This window comes from Teleopsis dalmanni, chromosome X (genome assembly GCF_002237135.1).
Source record: "Teleopsis dalmanni isolate 2A chromosome X, ASM223713v2, whole genome shotgun sequence".
In the NCBI taxonomy this organism is placed as follows: Eukaryota; Metazoa; Arthropoda; class Insecta; order Diptera; family Diopsidae; genus Teleopsis; species Teleopsis dalmanni.
This window is the reverse complement of record NC_051848.1, coordinates 39561116-39588492: the sequence shown is the minus strand read 5'-3', so window position 1 is coordinate 39588492 and position 27377 is coordinate 39561116. Positions and strand designations below refer to the sequence as shown.

General features: G+C 31.2%; 1 protein-coding gene across 2 annotated transcripts; it reads right to left on the bottom strand.

The window, feature by feature from the left end:
- Positions 1-22732: 22732 nt before the first annotated feature.
- Positions 22733-27200, bottom strand: LOC119662120. 2 transcript variants are annotated; one of them, XM_038071676.1, is made up of 9 exons: positions 27114-27200; positions 25458-25677; positions 24854-24971; positions 24590-24781; positions 24357-24527; positions 24197-24271; positions 23979-24059; positions 23653-23798; positions 22733-23589 (listed from the first exon to the last, which is right to left on the bottom strand). In XM_038071676.1, the coding sequence occupies exons 3-9, from the start codon at positions 24918-24920 to the stop codon at positions 23518-23520; spliced, it is 804 nt and encodes a 267-aa protein (XP_037927604.1). In that variant the 5' UTR covers positions 24921-24971; positions 25458-25677; positions 27114-27200; the 3' UTR covers positions 22733-23517. The 2 variants fall into 2 exon arrangements, with proteins under 2 accessions (XP_037927604.1, XP_037927603.1); XM_038071675.1 differs by having other exon boundaries at positions 27107-27194.
- Between the last annotated feature and the right edge of the window lie 177 nt (positions 27201-27377).

Genomic DNA, 27377 nt, shown 5'->3' with positions numbered 1-27377 from the left:
GAGATTTGTATATCCTGCATGATCATTTATATACATTTAACTTATATACACAAGTACAGGCAGTTATCTTCAAGTAGGTAATATGACCCAGGGTGCAATGCGCAAGCAGGAGACACATGTGCATGCAGTTGACCTGCGAACTAACAATTAAATGGAGACTCCTCAGCGCTAAATGTAGCACAATTGTAAGTTAATAGCCCTGGGAAGTGCTGTGTGTACTGCCGCATTTATACTAGCCACCGCGCATCTATGCCGAAACTATTTATAAATACAATATTGAATTCTAATTTAAAAATAAAACATATATAAAGTCTTGTTTACATCGAGGATCTGACACAGTCGTGTTTCAATGCTCAACAAAGACACAACCGAGTGGAGTGAGTCCAAATAATAAAAAAAAAAAGAAAAGAAAGTTATAAACTATAAAATAAAATAAATAAAAGTTATTAAGTTATTAAACAAATTTTAATAATTCAGTGTTGATATGTACTTATTTTAATGGAGTGTTTTAATAAAATTTGAATTTATCTATTAGAAAGTATAATGAAAATAACCGCGAGTTTTTAGTGATATATGCGTTTAAAAAGATTTTTAAATTTTAAAAAATAAACAATTATTAGTTTAAACCAAGTGAAGTGAGTCATTAAAGCAAAATATTGTCATGTGTTGAAAATAAAAAAATAAAATAAATGTAATGTTAAGTATTTTTATATATAAAGGATGCCATATGTGCTACTACGACTGCTGCTCTTCCTAAACATACGATGGATTTAAAAAATTCTGGCAAAAAATTTATGCTTTTAAAAATAAATAAATATAAATACCATATATAAATGAGGTTTTTTCTTTTTGGTTAAACTTCTGGATCTGGCTTTGGCTCATTGCATGTAGTCGTAGTTAGTTTCTTATGTTGGCTGCGTTCCTTTTCAGCCAACAATGGCAAAAAGATGGAGGTACTTTCGCTACTTGCAGTTACATTTGCTGCATGTGTTTCCATTTATATGTGAAATGCGCTTAAAAATTTGTTTTATAGCATTCATATATTGTTATTTAACTGGAGACACTGCAACGCAATCGGTTAAAAAGTCCTTCCTACTCGACAATACTCGCAGAAGCAAACTGCACGTAATAAATGTGCAGGAAAAACCATACAAATGTACCAAAGGATTTGTTACAAAAGTATCTATGAGTGCAACAAAATAAAGCAGAAATCTACAAAATATTATAAAAACATCCAAATATAATGCAACAAAGCACGAAGTTCCTGCAGAAAAAAAAAAAACAAGAAAAAAAAAAATTCTATAAATGTATAAATAAAAAATATCGAATTAAGGAAAAAATATTTAAAAATATTTATAATGAAAAGATTTGTATAAAAAATGTGCATGAAAATAAATAAAACAAAACTTTTACAAAAACATAAAAAAAAAAAAAATTACTAAATAAAAAAATTCTATAAAAACATAAAAACGGCACTGAAAAAATAACCAAAAATAAGGACACGAATATTGTGAAAAATTATTTTCAAAAAGTTTTCCTTCTAAAATTTATGCATAGAAAAAAAAATTCAAAAAAAAATTCAAAAAAAATTCAAAAAAAAATTAAAAAAAATAACAAAAAAAATATATTAAAACTTTTCTTTGTTTTTGTGCGGTTAGTAATGGTGTGTAAATAGTTTTATTCAGTTGAATAATCCCAGCACAGCTTTCATTTTTTTACTCCATATTCCATAAAAAATGGGAAAATTGCTGTGAAGCACAAGAAATGGTGTGAAATTGACATTGCACATTACCGTCCAAAAGGAGTTGGAATTGGAGTCGGAATAAATTGCTTAAATTAAAACAAAATATCAAAATTAAAAAATTGTAAAATGGTAAAGTGGTGAAATGGTAAAGTGGTAAAAGTGAATGTGTGTCAATGTGTCTGACTACTTGAATGAATACATTTCTCGTCTATATAAATGGCCTTTTAGAGTTCCATGCTTCCTTGCATTCAATAGTAATTTTTAACCATATGGAATGTAAAGAAGTATGGAGCGATATAAGCCAAAACAACGTTAAAAATATATTTACATATATAAAAATTAGAAAAACAATTAAACAGATTTTCTACTAAAATTAACTAGTAGAGAATTTCATACTTACTTACTTACCTACTTAGTTGGCCATTGCAGACGTGAGTAGTCGTAGGCCGCGTTGAGTAGTCCAGTCACTTCCTCCCTCTTTTTTTTTTTTTTTTTTTTTTTTTTGCAGTAGGTGGGAAGCATCGAAAACCACAGTATGAGACTTGAACCCACTAAAACCACCTCTTAGGAATGAATGGAGAAGATTCCCACAGCAATGTGGGAACTTCATTCCAGTAATCAGGGAAGAGAGAAAGTAGATAGTGAGGTTCATCTAAGTCAGAAAGCAAGGGCATGAATTAAGAAGAAAGGATAATAATGAAGGTGGTGGGTTTACGGCTAGTTAGCGGGGGTGAGACTAGTGATATACTTTAAGATCAGGGTCACGAAAGCCGCGGTTAAAAAGAGCAATAGCGAGAGGATTTTGATCTTGCTCATCAAAATAGTGGAGAAGGTACTGTGCAGGTTTAAAACGTAAAGCTAGAACAAGGTCTACTGGTAGGGTATCTGGACAAGAGACATCAGGAGGGAGGTCGTGGAGCCGGGTGAGATACTAACGGCCGAGTGTCAAAAGGTACTCATCAATACGAGTGATCTTGGCATTGTCATATAGAGTGGAGATAGAGAAGTGCTTGCCATTAGGCTTGCGCTTATAGTTGGTGCAATCACGGAGAAGTTTCCGCTTCCTCCCCTTAGAGAATTTTATGCTTATATTAATTATGAAGAGAACATTTAAACAATATTTAAATATGATAAAGTTAATTGCATATGTGTTATATGAACCGAATTACAGTAGATAATTTTACTCGATTAATAATAAAATAAAGATATTAAAGATGTTGTAAAGTATTATAATGTACTTATAATACTTTGGGTGTCGATGCCTTTAATAGACCTTTGAATACTAGCTTCTTTTTCGATTTAATCAGATATTAACTAATTCAATACAATAATAACATACAGGACATGTGAAGTTTAAGTCACAGAAGTAACCCGGAGAAAGGCTTATTACATGCCTAATCGGCGTCAAAGAAAAAGCTCAACGCGTTCAATTTTACTAGGGGGATTTACAATACTGAGTAATAGGCTATAGACATGAGTAATAGACATGGTAACAGTGTAAAGTGGCAAAAGTACTTTATTTGAAAAGTGTTTTATAGTTGCAGTTTTGGTTAATTATCACTGTTGACTAAAATGAGCCAACATCATCTTATTTCAAAATATAAACTTACATACACAAATATTTAACTAGACAGTGTAGCTGTTCTGTTAATGCATACCAAGGATTTAAGCAACACCCGAGTAAAGAAATTCCGTTAAATTCAATTCCGATACTCTGACGATGCAATTAAATAATGGATTTTGATGAACGGAATTATTTTAAATAACTTCTTTAACTACCGGAAAGGAAATAAGTTAATGGTGGTAATGGAGATTCTTCAAATACACACTACCAAGTTGCATAGCATATGCTTTATTTCTTATTTCGAATCTATTATTATTTCTCTTCTGATCCAGCACTCTACTGTATCTTCTCAGATCCATTATTCTTCTTTTTCCTATCCAGCATTCGACTGTATCTTCTTATAAAATACTGTCATAAATTCCAATGCTTCACAAACTCGTACTTGTACCTGTTAGTCTTATATATTTTGTACAGTTTAGAGGCATAATACAATATATATATATATATGTATATTTAAAATACTTCACAATACTTATTAAATAATGACGAAATAAGTTAATATAATTCATATCTAAAACTAAAGAACAATTAGCGCTGACCACCATCACTCTATTGATTCCAGCCAATAATTAACTTCTTACTTTTGAAATAAAAAAAATGTTTGAACAAAATATTTTGGTTAGTTATATGACTACGCCTTGACAACACCCGCTTATCACATCAGTACAATTAAAAAAACTCCTTTAGTAAGCCTTATTCTCTACAGAAGCTTATTGGTCAGTGTTTAAAATATTCCTTCAAATTGTAGTCACATAGCTTATGCACTTTTTCCTCTGGGGTCTATCAATTCACTGCATTCTATTAACACCACTCATATAAATTTTATTAACACACCTTAAAAGTTCCTTTTAGATGATCAGACAATATATATACTGATATATTAACAGATAATGATAAAATCTATTGCCAAATCGCCGGTACGGGAATTTGGAATCGTAAAGGATGTGATATTTGAAAGAGCTTAAAAGATACGAGATATTGAAAGAGTGATGTAAGAATTATGCCTATATATTTATTTACTTGTAAAATGATCAGACTATGACACGAAGAAAACACATCCGAATTGAGGGCCATGACAATAGGCGTATTCAAACCAAACTTGTGTATAGTAAAGATGTTTAGTTAAAACACATTACCTTAATATATGACGATGACGGTAACTGGGTTATATTTTCGTGGTCACTAAACTACTGTTACAATTAAGTGTTAAAGAATGGTTAGCAGATAGTTCTCTTCCTGTCAGAAAAAAATATTTTCTAGTATTTTTAATAATTTTTTTATGTATTTTTAATAATGGAGTTTATATTTCTTAGCAAAAGTTTTTTTAGCAGTTTATACAGAATGGTAAGTAAGTTTAAAGATCTGTAGGACATCACACTTTGACAAGCTTTTCCCGACTTAATAACAATGTTTATTTCAGCTACTGGCTCTGGAACAAAACTTCAAGTAATAATAACGGTATATATGTTTATTAGGAGTGTTTTTGCTTTGATTGGTAATATCTTTAGTGCTTTTGATATTGTCAAGTCATTTACTTACATATGGTTGAAACTTAATATTGACATTATTTTTAGTGGATCTAATGGCAAGATTTGTTCAGGTGCTTTTTTCGGATTATATTTCCCATATTATTTAATAAGCATATATTTTTTAATAATACTCAAAACTCAAAAAATTGATAAGCTATTTTAAACACGTTTGTATTCGTATGTCTTTGATCAGTTATCACAATCTGGATCTCAGTATAATCTATTGACGAAGGGGTTTTGCGTAGAATGGAGTTATGATGGAAATACTGATTGCTGTCAACGACTTCAGGTATACTATAGATGTCAACTCTGCATTGTTAACAAACAATAATATGAAGAAAAAAATGTGTTTCCAAAAGCTTTCCTCATTTAGTATTAAACAATTAATGAGAAAACTTTTGAGAGATGAGAATTCCAAATATTTATAGATAGCACCGACTATAAGGAGAGGCTAAACGATTACTTAAATAATTTGAAAATTTTAAAGGTAGTGTAAATAAATTTCACATTAAAATATTATTCTGGAAAATATTATTATAATAATTTTTTTTGTAGCAGATATAATTCATTCTCTCGAAGTTGAGAACTGGAAAAATAATTACAAGGATGTACTTAACACAAAAGAGATGCATTATCAAAATACAAGATTGTCTAAAATCCTATTTGATATTTGTTTAATTCATAACTAACAATCAATTTTAATGGATGTAATAGTGATTTGTTAACGGATTGAGAATTATCTTTGCTCCATATATGACAATTTGCTTTTTGACGTAGCCATTTAATCAGAAATGAGCTTCATCACTAAACACAATTTTTTGATAAAAATTCTCAGCTTTGACTAGTTTCAAACAGTGAACAGACACTAAACAGTGGGCTTTTGCTTTCCAGTCTTGCATGAGCAGTATTTTATAGGCACGTAAGCCAAGATCCTAGTTAAAAAACAAAGGGCAACAAATTGAGAACTGTGACGAATCGACACTTCGGCGTCTTCTTCAACACTTCGAGGTACAGCAGCAATATTCTGTTCTGCACGAACATTTCTTTGTCTTATTGACGGTTATGAATCGAAAGGAATAAAATTGGTGCGAAAACGATGAATAACTGCAAGAATGGCTTGCTCAGTAGGCCGATTATGTGGTAAAATGGACAAAATGCACTATGAACTTCGCGAATACATTTATTTTTCTCAAAGTAAATGACATTATGAATTTCTAAACTTTATTGAACTGAAATGTCAACGCAGTTAGACATTCTCAGTTGTCAAACCATAGTTTTCGATATCGATACTTCTAAGGCAACTAAAAAAATACCCTATATATAGGACGATCTTTATGAAGCATCAGAAATCAAAATTTGGGATCACATTAAATTTTAGTCCTTACAAAATTCGAGTGCATTGGAGTCATTTGTAGAAACCATATTCTCTCGTAAATACTTATGAATTCTTTTGTTTCATACATTTCGTTATTAATTTAGAAACCAGTTTCAAGATTTATATATTATATGAGATTAACATAGATGATAATTTAAGAACAAAAAAATTTGAAAAAAGCTTAGTACAACTGTTGAATTTTAATATCAAAATTTTTTAACAATTTTTATCATATTTTTGTGGTAGTGCACAAAAAGAGAATCCCAACTGTTATTTCTATCGGCTCCCTCCAGTGGTTCTTTCCTTCAACGAACTCATAAACAGTTTATAATTTTTACATATTTATTAAGAACAAAGTCGGAAAAAAATATAAAAGTGAATAACTTTTAAAAAGTCTAAACCGGTTGAGTTTTTGGTTGAGAACGTGTCACTGTTTACAAGTCACGTGGGTGGGTGCGATACTCATCGTTTGTTGGCTGTGAACTTCTCTCAGCTTCCATTCTCGCAATTTAAGCGCACGTGTTGCTCATCAATTTGAAAGAAAGTATTCTGGCACTTCTTTGGGGTCTGCTTTCGCCATATCTGCTGCTAATCTGACACATGGCATGCACGTAATTCTATCATCTCATACACTCGTTCCACAAGCGAACACTATGAACACGGTGGGGTGAAATCATTTGGTGTGTTCGTTCATCAAATCTGGAAGGGCCAACATCAACAGAGCGCGGCTTGGTGGTATAGTATTTTCCTTTAGCACTGCCTTTTGCATATTAATTGCATTAGGATACTATTTGATAGCATTGGCAAAGGAAAGTAAGCATGCTGTTTTTGTTTGGGTCGGAATCATGCTCAAAAATGCAACCCCAGCTGACTGCAATGGCAAATTATGCGATCGTTAAACTGCACTTCCGTTTGGAGTTGGAAGTTTGTACAAAAGTTGCAAGTTCTCAGCCAACTTCTCTACTCTGGCAACTTCATGCGTGCGATTGTCTGTGAGTACGTAGGGTTGTCTGTCTATTCGTTAAGGATACATGTAAGGGATAGTTTTTTACGCATAAAACTTTGTAATGCAATGAAGAAAAGTTTTGCTTTGCTAAATCCACTTTACGGTACTTGGCTTAACTGCAGCTACCTCCTACGTGCACTTTTGCCACTTTTGCACCTTCGCAGCCATTTATGCAGGCATGCAAGCAGCAAGCGTGTTTGTTTGAGTGCATAAATCCAGCTTCCGTTGAGAGTTCTAAATTAAAACAGTAAACTTGCATCGCATCCTCAATAAAAACAGAATGACATTTAAGATAAAAACATTGAAATAAATTTTAAGCTAAATTTGCATATTCTCCAAAAATTAACAAAAGGAAAAAACCATTCGGAAAGTAGGAAGCAAAGAAATTAACTAAAACTTTTTTAATTTGCTCAATTTGTGCTAAGTCACTTTTAAAGGATATGAAAAACTATGCACATTCAGCAGAATTGAAAAAATATCAACAAAACTTATATTTAATTAATTTTTATTATTTTTTGTCACACGCGTACTTATTTTAAAATACTTAGTTTTAATTCCAGAAAATTAAAAAAATCACTCTCCGGTTTGTGTGGATCACAAAAGCACTTTAGCTTCTAACAGTAGACCAACTGTTTGCATAAATTTTGATATAATGAGTATGTCATACAAAAATATCGAAAATATACTAATGTATCACATCAGCCAGGCAGCTATAATGGCACTCATATCCTACCAGGAATCATCTAAACTGGTATGGGAGTGCATTGACATGCTGAACATACTCGGCTGGTATCTGAACATTCCCGGACATGCTGGTATCCAAGACAATGAAATGGCATACAAACTTGCAAGAAGAGGTGCAACCTCAAGAATGATAGGTCCAGAACCATTCTGTAGTCTAGGCAAAGGAACTCTCTTTATTTTTATGAATGGTGCAGAGGAAAAACAAAGAGAACTCTATTGAGAAAGGATATCAGAAGTCTCACAATCTAAAATGCTGTTAGGGACTTACAACCTAAAACGCTTCAAAGATTGCATATAAAAAAATAACTTAAAAATTATAATGGGATTATTGACCGGTCACTGCAGATCGAAGAATCATCTATCGAAATTAGGCATTCAATCCAACTCAGACTGCAGATACTGTAGAGAAGAGAGAGAAATTGCATTGCATGTGCTTGGGGAGTGCTTGGTACTGATGCAAAAGCGGAGAAAACACCTAGAGGGGTATTTCATGAATCATAAAGATTCAAGACTAGGAACGGTAGGCTCTATACTGTCTTTCATTAAAGAAATCGGACTTAGAGAAATACTCTAAACCGAGTAATTATGATTACTCTAAAATTTCTATACTGAACTTTGAGAAAGAGTTATCTTTGGACTCTGTTTCGATAATAAATTTTTTATTGCATAAACATATTTTTCTCTAGAGCATTTTTAAGATATACGAATAAGAAATAATTACTTTGCCAAGAGAACAATAATCATTCCTGTGCTACTCTAACATTTTGAAACCTTCTTTGTTGAAGAATATACATTTAGTCTAAAGACACGCCTCATTTTCAGCTATGACTTTTTCATCGAAAGTAAATCTCTTTCCTTGGAGTAACTTTTTAAGATGTGCGACCAGATAGCAGTTATACTATGTGCCAAATCGAAAGAAATACGATGGATAAGAAAGCAATTCGAAGTGACATATGAAACGGTGAATTATCTTAATAGAATAAAATAATATTTTTTATTTCTCAAATATGGTAGCATTTTTGCGATCTTGCCTTTCAAAAGCCCTAAAAACTGTTTATTATATTTGTTATTGATAGTTCTTTTAATTAAGGTATACAATTATACAATGCAAATTCCAAAGTATATATGACAAAGGATGATTTTTGTTCCTTTGGTCGCTTTCGATAACTCTCACCGATTGCTCTCCATTCAGCTGACTGTCGTCTTGCATCGCTGGGACATGGTGGATCCATGTTTTATTCGTTGCTAGCTATTAGTGTAAAGAATGCGTTTAATTTCTTTAAGCAGCTCTTAACAGCTCTCTAAGTGGTTATATTAGTTTTGAACAATACTGGTGTAAAATATAGAATTCAATAGAAACTGAAAATAATTTTTTCAACAAACAATGAATATAACTTTACAATAATTTATTTTCAAACGTTAGAAACTTATGGTCTGCCTGTGCTTTTAATATTGTACCTTTAAACCTTCCTGACTACATTAATATATGCGCAAGCAACCCCAATCCTCTCCATTTACTGAACTTTACCGAACCATAGACATTATTCAACACAATCTGGATTCATCACAGTCTGGATTCATCACAGTCTGGATTCATCACAGTCTGGATTCATCACAGTCATCAAATGACATTGAAAAGTATCCTAAACCGCACGAATTTTGTTATAATGACCCTAAATCAAACGAGCACATATTATATTAGGTTTCAAGTGCTCACAAATAGCATGGACTTTTCGATGGAGTCTCTCTTTTTGCCTGTAGTTCTCTAGTCATGCAGATGTGATTTTAATTTCCTTTACTAAATCTTTAATATAAATCTTGCTAAATGCTTGTCCGATATCTGGGAAGGTACAAATCTAAAAAGTGTTGATGTGGTTTTTTCCAGCATTTTTTTATTCATCGCCTCTTCTGAATATGCTGATGTTTAGAGGTATCAAAATGTAAGACTTTAACTCTGCATTAACGTTGGAGACATGAAATTAGTTTGTTTAGTAAAACCTTATAACAAACCTTGTTAAACGCTTGTGGGATCTGAAAGGTCTGAAACGCTTGTGCAATAATTATCGATATAGTTGTTTTTAATATTCATTTTATGCATTCCAGAAAGGTGCGTGCCAATCACTATACTAAAGACATGATTTTAATTTGTTTTATGCTATTACTTCTTTATTAAGTCCTTATAACAAACATGGTTGTATGCTTAGGTGTCCGATATCTGAATAGACTGCAGAAACTTAAGAAGTGTCCGTTAATCCTTTAAAATTTTTATGACACAAGCAGTATTATATTGAAGTCAGTTAATTGCATATATAAGAATGTGATTTCGTTTTATTGTTACGAGTATTTTTTTGTTTTAAAAACTCATAATTTTGTGTAATAAAATGTAACTGGAAAACAAATTTCATTATTTAACCACAAATGATTTGAGCTATTTAAGCTTTATAAATGTCAGCAATACACTAAAGTGCTTCGTTGCATTTACAATTAGATTCAATTAAGTAAAGCTGCAGTATTGTTTTAGCCAGCCATGGTGCATGCTTCAGCGCTTGTTGAATGCTCAATATACTAAACTATGCACCATTAAAAGCCAGCATGTACTGCATGTTGATAGCACCACGCCAAATTGCGGACCACAAAATAGCGAGACGAGTTCGTAGCTAAACCGTCCCAATTTTTACTAAGCACATCCGTGTCAAGTAAACTTGTGTGTTTTTGTATGCACAACCATAAACCAATGCCAGAACAGACGGAAGTCCAAAGCGAAGTTACCCAGTCCTGGACAGCCCACTCTCTCTGCTGTCATAAATGAGTATACCCGCACGCAGATTATTTTATATTGTAATTATTGTGCTGTGGAGTGATTCACCATAATGTCGCTTATAATTACTTCACACAGCATCACAACAGCGCCGTGGAGCAGCCCATACCACAGAAGTGCACATTGGTTTGGTGTCGTGCCACATTCAAAATATTTCTGTCAGTGGCACTCAACCACACTGCGTCAAAGCACCACAGGATAGAACAGGACACGACAGACCAACAACATATTTCAGAAAAGATTTGTACAAGTAATTTGCATTATTTTTGTTGTGATCGCATTCATGTGCAATTCTATTTAATGTAATTAAGTTGGCTTGTTGTTTTTCGAATTAATTTTACAGTAAAAAATATTATATTTAATTATGATTGCGAAATCATATGTTTTGTTTTCAATACTAAAAATTTAAATTATATTTGTGATTCACTTAACAAAAAATTGATTAATATATATAGCACTTTTAATACCGCCTCATAACTACCACTGTGCTGATATTTTTTAGTGCTGATCTTAGTCACTAACAAGCCCTGTACCAAAAAGTAGAACAAGTCCATAGGCTAAATCTAAATTCAGGGATAGGAATAAACTGGGTAGTAGCTCCCAACGAAACAGAAAACATTCCGCCTTCCAAATGAAAGCTAAAATGTTGGCCATTTACGATCTTCTAATGTCAGGAGGGGAGAGTAGTTCTCGACCCAGTGACCTCCTCCTGGCCCAGATTAAGACTGGGTAGTCGCATAATATGTGACTGAAAGTCTCGTCTGCTTCTAAGCAGAGTCGACAATCTATCTCTTCTGACAGACCCATTTGGTTAAGGTGATAACACAGTTTATGGTGACCCGTTAAATATCCCACCAGCAACCTCAACTTTGTGCTGCTAAAGAAGAAAGATATATATGGTATATTTGGTGCGGTTGCAATATATTGTAATTTGTGCCGTTTCTTACTAAAGTTTCCACTTTTACTTGTCGGAGTATTTGATTGTCCATGGTTGGATAGTATTTTTCAATTTTTTTTTTAATTCTTTTGGTTGAAATTTACATTAACAGATTTTGTTTCATTACCATATCTAATTTAAAATTTTTATTAAAAATTTCCAACTTCAAATCAAATTTGTCGACTGTGTTTTAAAAATTTTGTTTGATAGTTGGGATAATTTCCTACACAATGCACTAATACATACACCCAACGTATTCCAAGAAAAAAAAGAAAAAAAATTTTTAATGATGCTTTTTATTTCCTGAGACTATTAATCTATGCTGTGCAGGAAAGGGAATATTAGTAAGGAAATTCTTATACCTAAAAATCGGAATACAGCTGCTTTAAATATCGCCAAATACCTATTATCTGTTGTCGTTGGTCACATTATTATAAATAGTAATGTAGCTAGGATTGTGGTAAGGGTTGGGCTATATGTACTAGAAAATATTGTTATTAAAACTATTTTAAATAGTCCTTAATATACATTATAAATCATCTTTGGTAACATTATTATAAGCAGTAGTCAGGATGTGATAAGAGGGGAGCGAAAGTGGATATTCAAGAAAATATTTCCTTAGGCGGTGTTTTTGCTGTATATAATTTGTAAATTATATATTATTAATGAGATATACGCTACTAATTTTACAAATAAATTATTCGTTGGTTTTTTGAGAGACATTACTTGGTTATACGTTTTATATCAGTTATATGCAAACCCTAATGATTTATCAAGCGTCACTTACTAAAAAGATGGTATTAATTGACGGATTAATTTTTATGCAAAATTGTTAAATAAATAATGTTCCCAACTCTCAAATGCCACGTTATAGAAAATGGGATAGAGCTTATTCAAGTAAGATATATATTAAATACTTAGACTGACATCAAAACACTTAAGACAATATTAATTTTGTGATAGTTAAGAGTATATATAGTGATTTGTAGTAATAACTGGTAAATATTAGTTTAGTGCTGTTAAAAATCATACATCTTATGATGATCCACAGTTGAAGCGATATCCTTAAAGAATTTTGCTTCCATTTTGAATTGCTCTTGTTCCGCTGAGTGAGCTGTAACGTTATCCTTTCTCAACCTTTGCTACAACCTTCTCATGCTTCCTTACTACATCTTTCTCCCTCTTCGTGAAGGCGATGGAGAAGTCTCTCATTCTAATTTTCCTCAGATAGTAAATCAAGCACTTGTAGCTATTTCTGGCCTCCTAAGGCATTGAAGCCTTAGATGAGACGGTCTGAGTAGGATCAAGTAATAGTTTCTCTATTTCTATATTGATGTTATCGAAGTTGCTAATCTGTGATAACGAGTCATCATCAGTTGCTACATTGATGCGTAAGTTCAGAAATTAAGATCCAATTTGATCTCATTCAACCTCCTCATACAAGGCCTCTGGCCTACCCAAAGTTGGCTAGGAGACCACGCCTTGTTGAGTATTAATTATTAAAATTGAGTTTGTATTTGTATTTGTGAGGTCACACACCTATTTATAATGATGGTATGTTTATGTTCCCCTATGTTTTTGTTAATTATTGTGTATTATTGTTTAAAATTTGTTTGTAGCTTAAGTTCAGTTGTGAATAGTAGATTACCATTTGATTACCAGAAATAAGAAAAATTAATTGAGAGATATTCTAAGTACTTTAAATATTGTATTAGTGGATAATCCACAGTACCCAGTAACTTTTTTTTTTGATTCTTTACTTTGATTTAAAGTTGATTGTGTTGACGGCCAGTAGAAGCTCTTGCTATGTCCAGAAACCATGATATGGATGTGTCTTAGATAGTCTTAAAAAAAGGCTATTTCGACAAATGTTAGAAATGTTTTCAAAAGTGTATTTACCGATTATAAGGAATATAATTATTAAACAATTAAACAACGAATACTTTTTCAATGGCAAATATTTACTTGTTTATTACTATGCTTATGGTATATATATTAATTTCTGTAATATTTAAGAATTGATATCGTTTAAGTATAAGAAATTATTTTTAAGTTGAAAGCTACTCCTTATACTGGTTTAGGTATAATTTGTTAATGTATATATCTTTGAATTTCTCTGTGATGAATAATTTTCATTAGTTTTCAAAGGTCTTATGTTGTATTTGCTTTGCTTTCGAATTCTAATTAAGTTAATAAGCGATGCAGGCAAGCTTTAAATTTCAAGAAATACATCAAATAAATTTAATCAGATACAAATGTAACATAAATAAATGCATTCCATTTCAGTATTAGATAAAGAAACATACAACTTTAATATGAATAGACTTATTCAACTGTCATTCCATTTTACCATATATGAGTATAAAATAATACATGTTATGGTTGTATGTATGTATATGACCAGCATGGGAGGCTGTCAAATGATTGAAGATACTCAAATATTTGAAAATTATTATATAAATTAACTAGAAAGCAGTGTCTTATCTTTGACAAAATTATTGAAATTTGTAAATTCAGAAAATATCTAGGATTTTATTGCAAGTAATGTTCACTTGCATAGCCTAATTGTTTGTGTTTAAAATTCTATGATTTTACAAGATGAATTAAATTCTTCAAAAAGGAAAATAAAAGGAAAATGTATAAATTTAGATTTTGCTTTCACTATTTAATACACAACACTATTTAACCCTTTCAAAACGTATAGAGTAAATGCAAGAAATTTATTTAGGAGCTGCTATTGTTTGTTTCTATTAAATTTGCACACGATAATTAAGCACAGGATTTTGATTATGGACATATAATTATCTATAGAAAAGCTCTTAATGCGGTTAACCGAAATTATATATCCTTGTAGTAAGGTTTCAAACGAATGTTTGTCAAGAAGATTTCAACTGGTGGAAACGGAAATACGAAATGCTCTTGATGTACGGAAATATGCAGTATAAATTCATATCCATGCACATGTATGATTCTGCATACGAGAACAAGCATCCACAATTGCATTCAAAGGATAGCAGCGTTCATGAAAACACGTGAATCCTTGCTCTACGCACAAAATCTGAGATACTGCACACTACACTCTGTACACTGCACACTGCACACTATACACTATACACTGTACACTGTATGCTTTAATGATGATGAAAGTGTTGTGCATGGATGTGCAACATGCAATTTTGTACGTTTAAAGTTCATAAACTGCAATTATCCTGAATTCATGTAAACCACATCCGCATCCGCATTTAAAAGATTAAATTCAAGCAATTTATGTATATGGAATATTATTTATACACACACAAGAAAACATAAAGAGCAGAATGTATACAAAATGTCACATGTATATATTGTATATATATGTATATATATATATATATATATATATATGTGAATATAAAATCATACAAATCAACCAAACATAATTGTACGCACAGATCCTGTATGAATATATCCAATGTACTCACACAATAACACTCATACGCAAAGGCATACATGACTCTTATTAAATGCCAAAAGGATAAATATTATAATGCATTACTATGCAACAACTATTCAAAAACAACAACAACAAATAATAACAACAACATCAATAGCAACAGCAACAGCTCCAACAACAATAACAATAATAATGTCAGTAATAATGGCATCCAGCATTCAACAGCTTCATTTATTATTGTATTTATGGTGGGCGTAAATCACCAGCATAAATGGATCGGAATTAATAAATGACAATGGCGGTGGTAGTTAAATGCCATCCATACAATGGGACATTCAACATTTTGTTTTTGCCATATGGAATCGAAGTGTTTTGGTCTTTTCATAGAGCACTTAATTTTTTTCTTAATGTACTCAGAGACTTGAGACTCAACATAAAATTTTAGATAAATATAATATTTGAAAACTTGTGAGCTGGAAGCATTATTATAAGATGAAATATCCCCTTCCCCTTCTATGTGAAAAATATTTTATGACCTGTAAAATTTATAAAATTAGCAAGTAAATTTCATTTATGATATCGATTCGATTCGATTCGATTCATCGATTTGACATCGATGAGTTTTTTGCGATATACAAAATTATTATGCCACTTAATCACTGTTTTTGGTAACGAATAATAATTTTTGGGTAATGAATAACTAGTATTACATCCCATACTAAAATAATTTTTGCTTCTATGCTGATTTTGTAAGCCCTTTATGTCAATGCTTTAATAACTTCTTCAAAAAAAAAAAAAAAACGCGTACTTATTGTACTTCTTTGGTTCATTGACAATTTTCGAAACCCAGATACTGGAATTAAAAAATGTTCGATTTATTTGCAGTTTTTAGGTATCGTTTATGTTCATTAGCTTTATGTTAAAATGATTACTTTAGAAAAATCGTGCATTAAATCTCTCACATTCGATAGACGGATCTTATATTGTCCTTCCTAATATTGTATTATAACAATTTCTGATGTTGATGTAGTTTTTAGATTTCGTTCATAAATCAGTCTACTTAGAAATCATTGTTCCAATTCCAAATAATACACATTTGATATAAATTTCTTCTAAGTGGATTGTTTTTAATGCTTGTATTACCACTTTTGAACAAAGCTTCGTCTAAATCTTTCTTCGTCGATCGATGATCTCTCAGAATCTCGCCTTGTATTATCAAAACTTCTGATTTTGGTGCAATTTTTGATTGCTGTTTGTGTGCATCATTTTTAAAGCTTATAAGAACAATATTGATCAAAGTTTTTAAAAAATCTCTTTTGGTCGATCGACGATCTTCCAAAAAACATATTATAAAATAATATGATTTTTTTCATTTTAATACATATATATAGATTGGCAGACAGATGCCTGCGTTTTATTGAGTTCTTCTACATTGCATTAAATTATTCAATACAAAAAGACTTTAAACTCTGCTTTCGTGTTATCAGTGGTACGCTCTGGTTTTTCAGATGTTTCGAATAATTTCCTAAGGCACCCAGTTTGGCAAACTCATCCATTTTTCATTGTCAAATGTGAACTGTGTTAATATATCGTTTCTTTCTTTTTTTCTTTGTAAATTATATAAAAAGTCGAATAAAATTTAACGGGCTATGCTTATAGTAGCACTTTTTTAAGGAGATATTACTGCGAATAATATTAAAAGTATAGCAGTTGGTAAGAGTTTGTGGGATATTCTTTGTACATGATCTATGGATGATGGGGTATTGCAGATATGGTATTTAGAAATTCTTTTTCTATTGAAAGGTGTAGTTGTGAAAGTTTTTAATGTCACATACATAACCGAAGAAGGAATTTAATAATACCAGTAATTTTTTCCTTCAGAGTTGCAAAAAAACAGCATTAAGTCTGGTTGAAACAAATTGACATCACTTGTAAAACATGTTAAATTATTTTTTAACATATAAAATATATACATTGTTAATACTAATAATTAATGAATTTAAATAAAAGTTATCAAAATGAATATTAGGAGGGCAATGGTAAGCATTTTTATTTTATATTTATATATTCATAATTTATATATTTTTTTATGTTTTTTAATTTATTGGTGAATGAAATGTTCATATGATTTTAAGGAATGATTTGAATTTTGCAAACTATTTCCATTGAACATTTACAATAGTCAGATTTTTGAATTTGGCTGCATTGCAACTATAGACCTAACTCTGAAGATTTCAAGACCATTGTTGTTACTTCACATGTTCACTCTCGTAAGTTGCGAGTATTTTTTTTTGCTACTTTGAAACAAAAAAATTCGGCTATTGTTGATGATTATAATATATATATATAATGTTTATATATATATATATATAATTATATATAATGTCTTCTAAGCCGTTAGCACTTATGAAGTTGTAGTGATGGTTGTAGGCTGAAAATTCCGCTGCTCTTGTATTTTCAATATGATAAATTGTGTAATATAGCACCTTAGGTTTGGATTAGGTTTATACCAGCAACTCTAAGGACTCACAAAAATCCATTGGCTTAAAAGTCTAAATAAACTTTAAAAAAAATGTTATCTTTATCTATATTTCTCATTTTATGAAATTTGTATTCCGATAGGTAAATGAATATTTAAGGTACGATATATAATAATTATTGACTTGGTAAGAAATTACTTTGTTATAATTAACGAAGAACTCACACGAGACTATGTCAAACGACTGTATATGGTTGATCATATTTCATGAGTTTTTCCATGAGCCAAAAGTCTTACCAACAGCATTTTTATTTTAAAATAAATATTCCTTATACATTATACACTGAATATTGGCACTACATATGACATTTCTACAATTATATGAAATTTTTAATTATAAAATTAAATTTAAATTTCTTAGAATATGAAAATTCTGTTTCCTTATTTTTGCAAACTCTGCCTTTTTTTTTTTTGTGATGAAAATGTGGCAAAGACGTGCAAGGCAAAGATGGAGTGTGAAAATATATAAAGGACATTATTTGCTGCAACTGGGATCAGCAACTTTCTTTGTGCTGTAAAAATCTTCTTAACTTCTTTTACCGTCAGGGACTCAGTGCAACTAAATTTTTCTCTTCATTATTAGTTGTTACAAGTCCAAAGAGCCTTAGCGGCAGCTGTTTCACAAAAGTATCTTTAAGTTGATGTAACAACAAAGTTGGAATCCGTCATTGTGTTCAAAGTTTAAACTTTCTTCTTTCACTTTTAGACACAAATCGCACAAATCGTTTGTTTCTCCATGTCTATTTGTATGTCTGTCCATTTTTTATTTGTTCTTTTGTGTTTGTAATATTTGTAGTGAAAGCAAAATGTATCTACTTTTCTCAGCGAAGTTTCATTTGGATGGAACTCACTTTATTGCTGAATGTGTGCATTTTTATATGAAGCAAATCTTACTTGGCGGTGCAATTTGTGGATATCCAACAACTTCAAGTTGTACATTTTGTGCTTGGTGCTCCCACAGTGCTCCCACAGTGCTGCTCTGTGTTGCATGACGACTGGTATCTCGCTGACTGGCGGTAACGTTGTATATACTTGCATTTACATACATTGTACGGATGTAATGTGTGCGTTGACATTTCTATTTAAATTATGCAATTCGACCAAAGTTGTGCCACTTAGGCTGCATTCCCCTGTTTGCTGGTGCTTTCGCTTTACCATAGTTCTTACCAGCCTCATGGTCTACGTACTCATTTTGTTCTGTCTATTAGGTAGCAGTGGCGTTATGTAGTGCCTTCATGGGTCGAATGTGCTCTCTGGTTGCATTAACATTAGTATCAGCGAAACCGTCATCAGCAACATCATGGGACTTGCAGCCACCACAAATCTTTGTTTAGAGCGCATTGTTTATAAATGCATCTCCGCTGCTGGGGATTTTGTGTTTCGTTGTAGTTTAGTTATTTTTTTTTTCATTGTAACTACTACATTCATTAAAAGATATTTTAAGCAATAACTTCTAGATTTTAAGTTTACTTAATTACAAAACTGTTGAAAGTATCTTTTGCATATCTAGTGAAAGTTTTGTTGATAAAAAAAGTTGTCAAACTTATTTTGTGGGTATCGACAGTATATAAATAATTATTCACATTAATTAAAATAAAAAAAAAAATAAAATTCTTGGGGAAGCCTATGTGCTTTCAATATTTGTTTAAACAAATTTTTTAGATCTAAAGTCTCAAAAATTTTTATTTAAGTTTCTGCTAGTTTCCAACAGACTGAAGATTAGATTTCATGGATTGCTTTTTCTTACAGCTAAAATAAAACACAAACGACATGCTAAGAGACCTTAGAATAGACCCGATCAAAAAATACATAAGGGACAGAGACCTGAAGTTATATGCGAAAACGGACAGGCTATCCTACTTAGCACTATCTAATCTTAGAGTAATCAGTCTCCGCATGGGGAGGTACGCAGATCTTAGATCAATTACTGAATAATTATGAAGCTTATCAGAGATATACAAATTAGTCAATGAGATGGGTGGGACGCTATAGTACACTCAGCTATCAAAGAGTAAATGTGCCCAGTTGTGCTGACTCGAAAAAAAGGATCAACATGTAAAGCTAAGCTATTAAAGCGTCACAGAAGGACATAAAGTTATCTCAATGTTGGTCTCGATATCTATGTTCAATATCTGTAGACAGCTTGTTTTAGCACAATTGCAGTAAATAATATAAATAACAATACTTTGTAACAAAACATTAACGTTTATTGAAAAAAAGTTGATTTTGCTTACAATTAAATAATTTGGATTGACACAAAAAGCTTGTGTCAAATGACAAAGTTTGGATGGGTTGTCTTAACTTTAACACTTTAAATCAGTGGTTCCCAACCGGTGGTCCCCGAGATGTCTAAAATTGGTCCGTGAATCAAACTAAACAGGTATGGAAACATAGCTTGTAGTTTGTCCTCTGAATATACTATTAGTGAACAAACTATTATTAGAAAATTATAAGAAAATAAGCAAAAAAAATTTTTTATTTATATAATTTATAGCTCATATAATATACATATAATGCACTCATACAATTCATACAATTCTTTACTCATTATACAAGTTATTATTTATTTATCATAATACAGTTTATGATTCGTAAGCCTTGTGATGGCCACTAAAAACAAAAATATCACTGTTGTACTTGGTCAAAAAAAGGTTGGGTACCACTGCTTTAAATGAACTATATATATCATATAATCAAGAATTATATATGCTTAATATATATTACATATAAAATTTTTTTAAAATTTAATCATTTCCATTGAAGTATGTTGTTGACCTATCCAAATATATTCTTTATAAACGCGCTGATTGAATGCTATCATTAAACATGTGAATTCAAATAAAAAATTCATTGATAATGTTGGTTTAGGTTTTAGTATTCTATATTCTTTAGGGTTTAGTATTCTATTTTATGTACCCTTTAAATACTGTAAATCAAAAAATCGTTTGTTGCATGTATTCATCTCTTTTCATGAGATACGAAACAAAACCTCTTGACATTCTGAACAACAGTTAATGAGGAACACTAGTTCATATAGTACGACATAAGGTACAATAATCAAGTATAGATTTCTGAGAGAAACGATACCATATAGCTTAATCAAAATATTATTTTATTAGTTCCACCGTTATTGTGATTCTGTAGGGTAAATTCAAACCAAGGTACTTAGTCAGGTGATCATAGTGTCAGGACCATAGTGTCAGGAATAAAAAAGTTAAATACCTTAAATAGAATATGATATTCCTACTCAAATTTCAAAGTTTTATTAATAAATAAAAATAAAACAACTAGAAAGATGAAAAGCGAAATACATTTTCGGTACGAATTACAGGTGCGTTATCCCTCAAAAACAAAATTTTTTTCTTCGACAAATTTGGTAATTTTTTTTTAAAAATCCTCATTCAATTTTTCCAAAAATATATAATAGTAGTCTGATGTTATTGGTTTTGCTTTTTAATAACCCAAATAGTCTATGAAAATTACTTTTCTTAAATCCCAAAGTTTGTGTTTGTTTGGGCACTACCCCCGGGCTGTACCCATTCTCAGGCTTGTTGTTTTCCCTCTGGTGTAAAGTAATAGATCCATGTTTCAATAATTGTTACTACTCGAAGTTCACAGTCTGCAAGATTGGGAACTCATTTTGCCGAAATCTTTGTCATACCCAAATATTTATGTAAAATATTCGACACACGTTTATATGATATGTTTGTCATCTCTGCTATCTCAATCAATTTAATTTTTTTTCAATGTTTTTTTTTAGTTTTGACCTCTTTTGGACGACTCAGACGCTCTTCATCAAAAACACTCCTACTAAATTCAGCATTCCAATATTTTATTGTTATTAACGATGGTGCCAGGTTGTCGTAAACAGAATTCATTTCCAACTTGATTGCATCATTCTTCATTCCTTTGAAATGGAGGAATTTCATTCCTGAATGATGTTCAATTCTTTCCATTTTATAAAAAACCACCAAGGTGCACTATTTCAATTATTTGCAAACATCTGATCAAGTCATGTCAACATGTTGTAAAGTCAGGTAATTATTAGCCCACTTAGTAGTACTCAATGTTAAGAATATTAAAAAAAAATATATGAATGTTGAGAAAATATATATTTACGAATACAAGTTATTCTAATCTTATTGGTGGCACGTGGTGTCTCTCGGTTTCATTTGTTACATTGTCACATGATATTAATACAAACAAACTTGAATAGCTGGCAGTCGTGGAAGAAGAAATAGTAACGTATTATGAGTGAATGAAGTGTTTGGTACGAATCGGTGGGATATGATGTTATATGTGACAAAGAAAAAGTATTTCTATGACTGATGAGAACTATTGTCAACAACGCCTTAATCCTAGAATGATTGTATATGACCTAAGGGATGACAAGAGTATGAATACGGGGTACTTGACTAAAGGTAAAAAATTTATGAGCTGCTTTCCACTCAAGACCTTCCAACTAGAATCTTTTTTTGTCAGTCTAAAGTGAGTTGCAGTCGTTAACTTTCCTATATATGAAACGTTTTTATTATTACAATTTCGGTAGTTAACAGGTAGATCGAAGTTGTCCTCATTAGTAACTACTAGAAACTATTTAAAATATTTGTGTGACCGCAACTGTTTCATTATCGTATTAAAGTATAACATTATGATTTTTTTTTATTCTCATGCGATCGAACTACTTTAGTTTTTGGACTTCACTGTTTTAATGGTGTTTTTATGCGACATAAAAACGTCGAAGGCCCTTTTTGACCATCTAAAAAAACTTGTAAAAAATCTGCAAAATTAAAAGAAAGTGTGAAATTTTTAAAAGGATTTCTCAACTTCGTTTCGAAAAAACTTTCATAGTCGCTGGCTTTGTTGTCGTCTTCCTTGCTGTTTATTTTTATCTATTGTTCTATAAAAAGCTTACTGGTGCAATCCTGTAGCTAAAGTTTTCAAAGGATAAAAGACAAAGTTGTGCAATAAACAAAGTTTTGCAGTAATTTTTAATATTTTATTTCATTTCTGGCTTGCAGTCTTTTTTTACAGTGTAACGGTCGTATGCGGACAAATATTATTTTGTTGTAATCACCGTTGTGATTTTAACATCTTATATCTTTTCTTTTTATGTAATCTTTTCTGTTGTCATAACTATTAAAATTCACGAAAGGACCACTCACCGAATTTCCATCATTATGCTTTATACGCAATACAATATTTTACAATTTGGAGGGCGCAGTGGAAGTATTTTGCATGGCTTTAAAATGATTGTCCGGTCTGCAGTCCTCTTCACTGTCACTGTGCTTAGAATCCTTTTATGGTTGTATTCTAAAAACGCAAGAGGTGATATGTAGAGTGAAAGCAATCATCTCTTCTACTGCATTTCTTTATTCTTTTTAACGGATGTAAATCAAGAAACACCTCATATGCTTCACTCGCTGCAGTCTTTAGTGCTTCAGTGACAAAATGAATTTCAGGACTTTCAATCTCAATTTTTAGCTACGGATAGATGGGTTTCTGAAGTGACACCACTCTTGACACAATTTTTATGATAGGTACTGTGAACTGAGCTTGGTAACGTTTTGATCATGTTTTCTCCTAAGCACATCAGCTGCAGATCACTATGTTTCACCTAATTTTGTTACGGTTCTGTGTGTAATATATATAGATGGACGGTTAGTCGTGAATCATTTTCTCGTCGACATCATTCACAGAATATATTCGCACGCAACGATGATGAAAAAATTGTTGGCACCGGTCGCGTTTGAATATTTTTTGTACATTTAGTATCGTTGCGTTTTGATTGTGCCGAAGAGTTTCTCTGAAAAATCAAAACTTTCCGGGTTAATGGCGGCCTAAATGCAAATAAAGTTATAATTAAGACGCTATTAAAACTGGACAAACAACACAAAACTTACTCTAAACTCGCTTTGTTGACGTGGTGTCCTTCTACGTATGTTACTCATCATTGTGCAGTGTTGACAGTAATGGCCATACGTATACTTAGGTTTCATACACGTAAGCGGAAATGTCGATTGAGCTTTACGTACAGGCCCGGATGATTCTGGACATAAAAACACAAAAACAAAAATATAATCAGGAAATCTCTTACTTCGTTGAGTAAACAGAAGTATCAAAATCTCATATAAAAAAAGTTATTAGTCAAAACTGATATCAAAGTATCGAAGCTTACGAATTAGTCTTTATGGACATTTCTCATCTTCCTATATAGTATTTAACTTACCCATTTTCGTCTTTGTGGAATGAAGTTTTGAAAGTGTCGAGTCCGAATTACTTCTTCGTAAATTTCCTGACATTACTGGGTCTAACAAAGTTAAGACGAATATATATATAGTAATTACTTATAGCTAATTAAGCGGTTGTAAGTATTAAAATTTGTTGTAAGAAAAGTCCTGATACGAATGAGAATCAATTCTTGATGGTGAATTGAAATCTACTGACCTTTATTGATTGTTTGAGTTTGTGCCATAGGAACCTCAACCGAACGTGGTTTTTCTGGTTGGTACGTCTTTTGAACTAAGATGTTATAAGTTTCATGATGGAATTTCAAGAATTTTTACAAAAGTATAAAAAATATTAAAGAAATAAAGAGTTCACTTACCGTAAAGCTTCTCGGCAACCTTATTTAACTTACACACAGTTTGGTTGGGTTTTTTGTCTGCACGGTTATCAACTTTCCTGATATTCCCTTCATTTTTACTCTTGCCAGTGTTATATGCTAAGATATTTCTAGCAATTATTTTCGGTCCATAAATGCGGTCAATGTCGTCAGCTAAGGAAAAGGTAAGGTAAGGTAGGTTAATTCACAACTGTTGAATTATAAAGAAGGTTTACCTGACTTTGCTAAATTTTTTACAATTTCTTGTTTATGCAACTCGTGCCACTTCTTAACTAGATTGCTTCCACCCACCGTACTACTGTTGCTACACATCCGCGCTGTAAGGTGTCTGGCATCACCTATATTGTTTGTGGACACTAAATTGCTTGTATTCGATTCAATTGACTTATTAACTACCGTACTAGGTCCTAGTTGATGACATCAAAATAATGTATTTTTTTATAAAACGTGATATGAATAGCTTTGAAAAAAATGCTTACCATTTTTATTTATTATTTTTCTGGTAGCCTTTAGAGCTTCCTGCATGACTTGGACCCCACGCTTCATTTCTTTTTGTGATTAAACAAATTTTAACCATAAAGTAGGGTTTTAAAAAATCTGTTTAAAATTACGAAAGATTGTAGTATGGATATAACATGCATCGACATAGCTGATGAGTTTTCTAATCCCATTAGTTTGTTGTATTACAAGAAGTACTAATTATTTTTCGCATACCACACAAATTCTTTTCGAAGTAAGCTACCGATTGCAGAATATTCCAACAAAATTTAATTATAGGGGATAGGATAGGAATAGAATAGGAGAAGAGTACAGAGTGGTAGATGGAAGATTTTTTGAACAATATTTTTTTAAAAGGTCATAAATTATTAAAAAATTTTGCATTTTTAATGAATAATTTTAAAACGATTAAAGTTTTCAGAAAAATGATCCAAGAGAACAAGAACATAAAAAGCATCAAATCAATAAATATTCAGTAGACCGAAAATGATTGAGAGTTGTTCAGATTTCAGAGAAAGGTTTTTTTAGAATGTTCTGCGATACGTTTTGTTTCAGTTGTATTTTCACAATATAAATAAAACTTACCGTTTAATTAGATAAATAAATAATTTTCTTTTCCTTAATCGAACCGCGTACACCTTCTATTGGCATTTGACAAATAATTTACCTTACCCAAAATTTTGATACGTTTTCTAAATTTGCGGGATATTTTCTGTAATTATCTTCATTCACAAAAATTTTGATAGAAAAAAAATTTTTTTTCATATATCCGTGTAAATATACATGCCCACTTGATCAAAAATTTCTATTAAAATATATTGAAAATTATACAGTTGTTATGTATATGTATGTATAAATCATTTTGTATATTTATAAGTAAAAATATACATATAGATATATACGACATTGGAATTAAGTCAACAGTCAACCATGTGAAGAATCGTCAAATTGTAGTCAGATCACCTAAGATTTATAACAAACTCATGTCAATGTTCGGAGAAACTTTAGAATAATGAATATCCTCTTCAGTATTTATAACATTTTGGAATATGTAACGGAAAGCATAAGAACACTGAACTAACAATGGAATGATTAACGAGAGAAGTTGATCACTAATTCAGAAATATAAGTAATGACATCAATGGACTTTCAATCTAAATTTCTGGAGTTAGGAGAGAACGTAGTGCTATAAGCTAGCGAATACACTTTATTTCTATATCAGGTTATCTCAAAGATTTAAAAATATGGACAAAAAGTGCGAAGTTGTCGAATATACGAATGTGATGAAGTCTTTATTGCATGCAACGAGTAAAACTAAACCATGATGCTTTATAAGCGAAGAAGGGAATGTCTTCAATATTTTGGATATGCAGATTTTAATATCGTGCTCCTTTCACATCGGTTTTAATCTAGTGGTGAACCAGATCTAAAAAACACTCATCAAATAATCAGCATGAAAGATATTCCTCAGAATGAGAAGAAATATCATTTACGAGATTGATGTAGACAATTGTGGTAAAAAATATGTAGTTGTTCCACGTACAACTAAGAGAACATATACTATATCTACCATTTGTATGTGGAATATAGTGTATAGAATATATGTATATAATGGAATAGAAGCCATCATATGCATATGAATATAAGAGAAATAGTTTCTATAAAATTTTTTGTTTCTCTGCTTTTTCCCAATTAATTCTTCTAAGACATTACCGAAACTATGAGATTTTAATGGCATGTACAACCACCTGAAAATCTATGGGATTGACTGCATAAAGATCTATTAAATCTATTGTTAAATTTGTTAAATTCTTAAATTTGAAGGATTCACAATTCCATTATTTTGTTAATTTAAAATCAGTTTTGACTTTGTTTATTATTTTGATGAAAAATGGAATTGTTATGACGACTTTCAAATTCATATCTCCAGTTAGTTACGAGCACCTCTGAGTTTATAAGAAGATGATTGGAAGTATGAGAAAATGTATTGATTGTAAATTTAAAATTTATTTCTCTTCTGAAAATACCCCGAAGTTTTATTTTCCAGTCACCAGTCGCCGGAGTCACCCGAATCCCGAATAACATTAAGAAGAATATGTACCATATATATCATTTAACTACATATATATATATATATATATATATATATATATATAGCAATATGGAAAAAAATACTTGCATATGAATGCGGTGGCTTCTTTTGAATTATTTTTAAATTATATATATTTCATTACCTTTTACCTTTCTAATTGCACATTATCTTTCAATGGGTAATTTGAAAACCAAAATTTTGAAATTTTTCGGAGAATAAAAAAAGGAAACTATTTCTATAAAATAACAAATTTAATGAATAAATAAATTTACATTTATGAATATGTTTTTAGGTTGCCTACTTTGATATTTTCACAGCGTGTTTACTGTATATCGGATATTGATTATTGGATATATATACCCATTATTTTGAAGAAGAGCAATATTTATTACTGCGACTCAATTTCGTTATAT

Excerpts from the sequence above, each read along its gene's own strand:
- LOC119662120 (XM_038071676.1), bottom strand. The coding sequence starts at position 24,920 with ATGAAGCGTGGGGTCCAAGTCATGCAGGAAGCTCTAAAGGCTACCAGA. Across the intron at positions 24,782-24,853 it reads AAAAATAATAAATAAAAATG|GACCTAGTACGGTAGTTAAT; the intron begins GTAAGCATTTTT and ends GTCATCAACTAG. Across the intron at positions 23,799-23,978 it reads TTCCACAAAGACGAAAATGG|AATCATCCGGGCCTGTACGT; the intron begins GTAAGTTAAATA and ends TTTTATGTCCAG.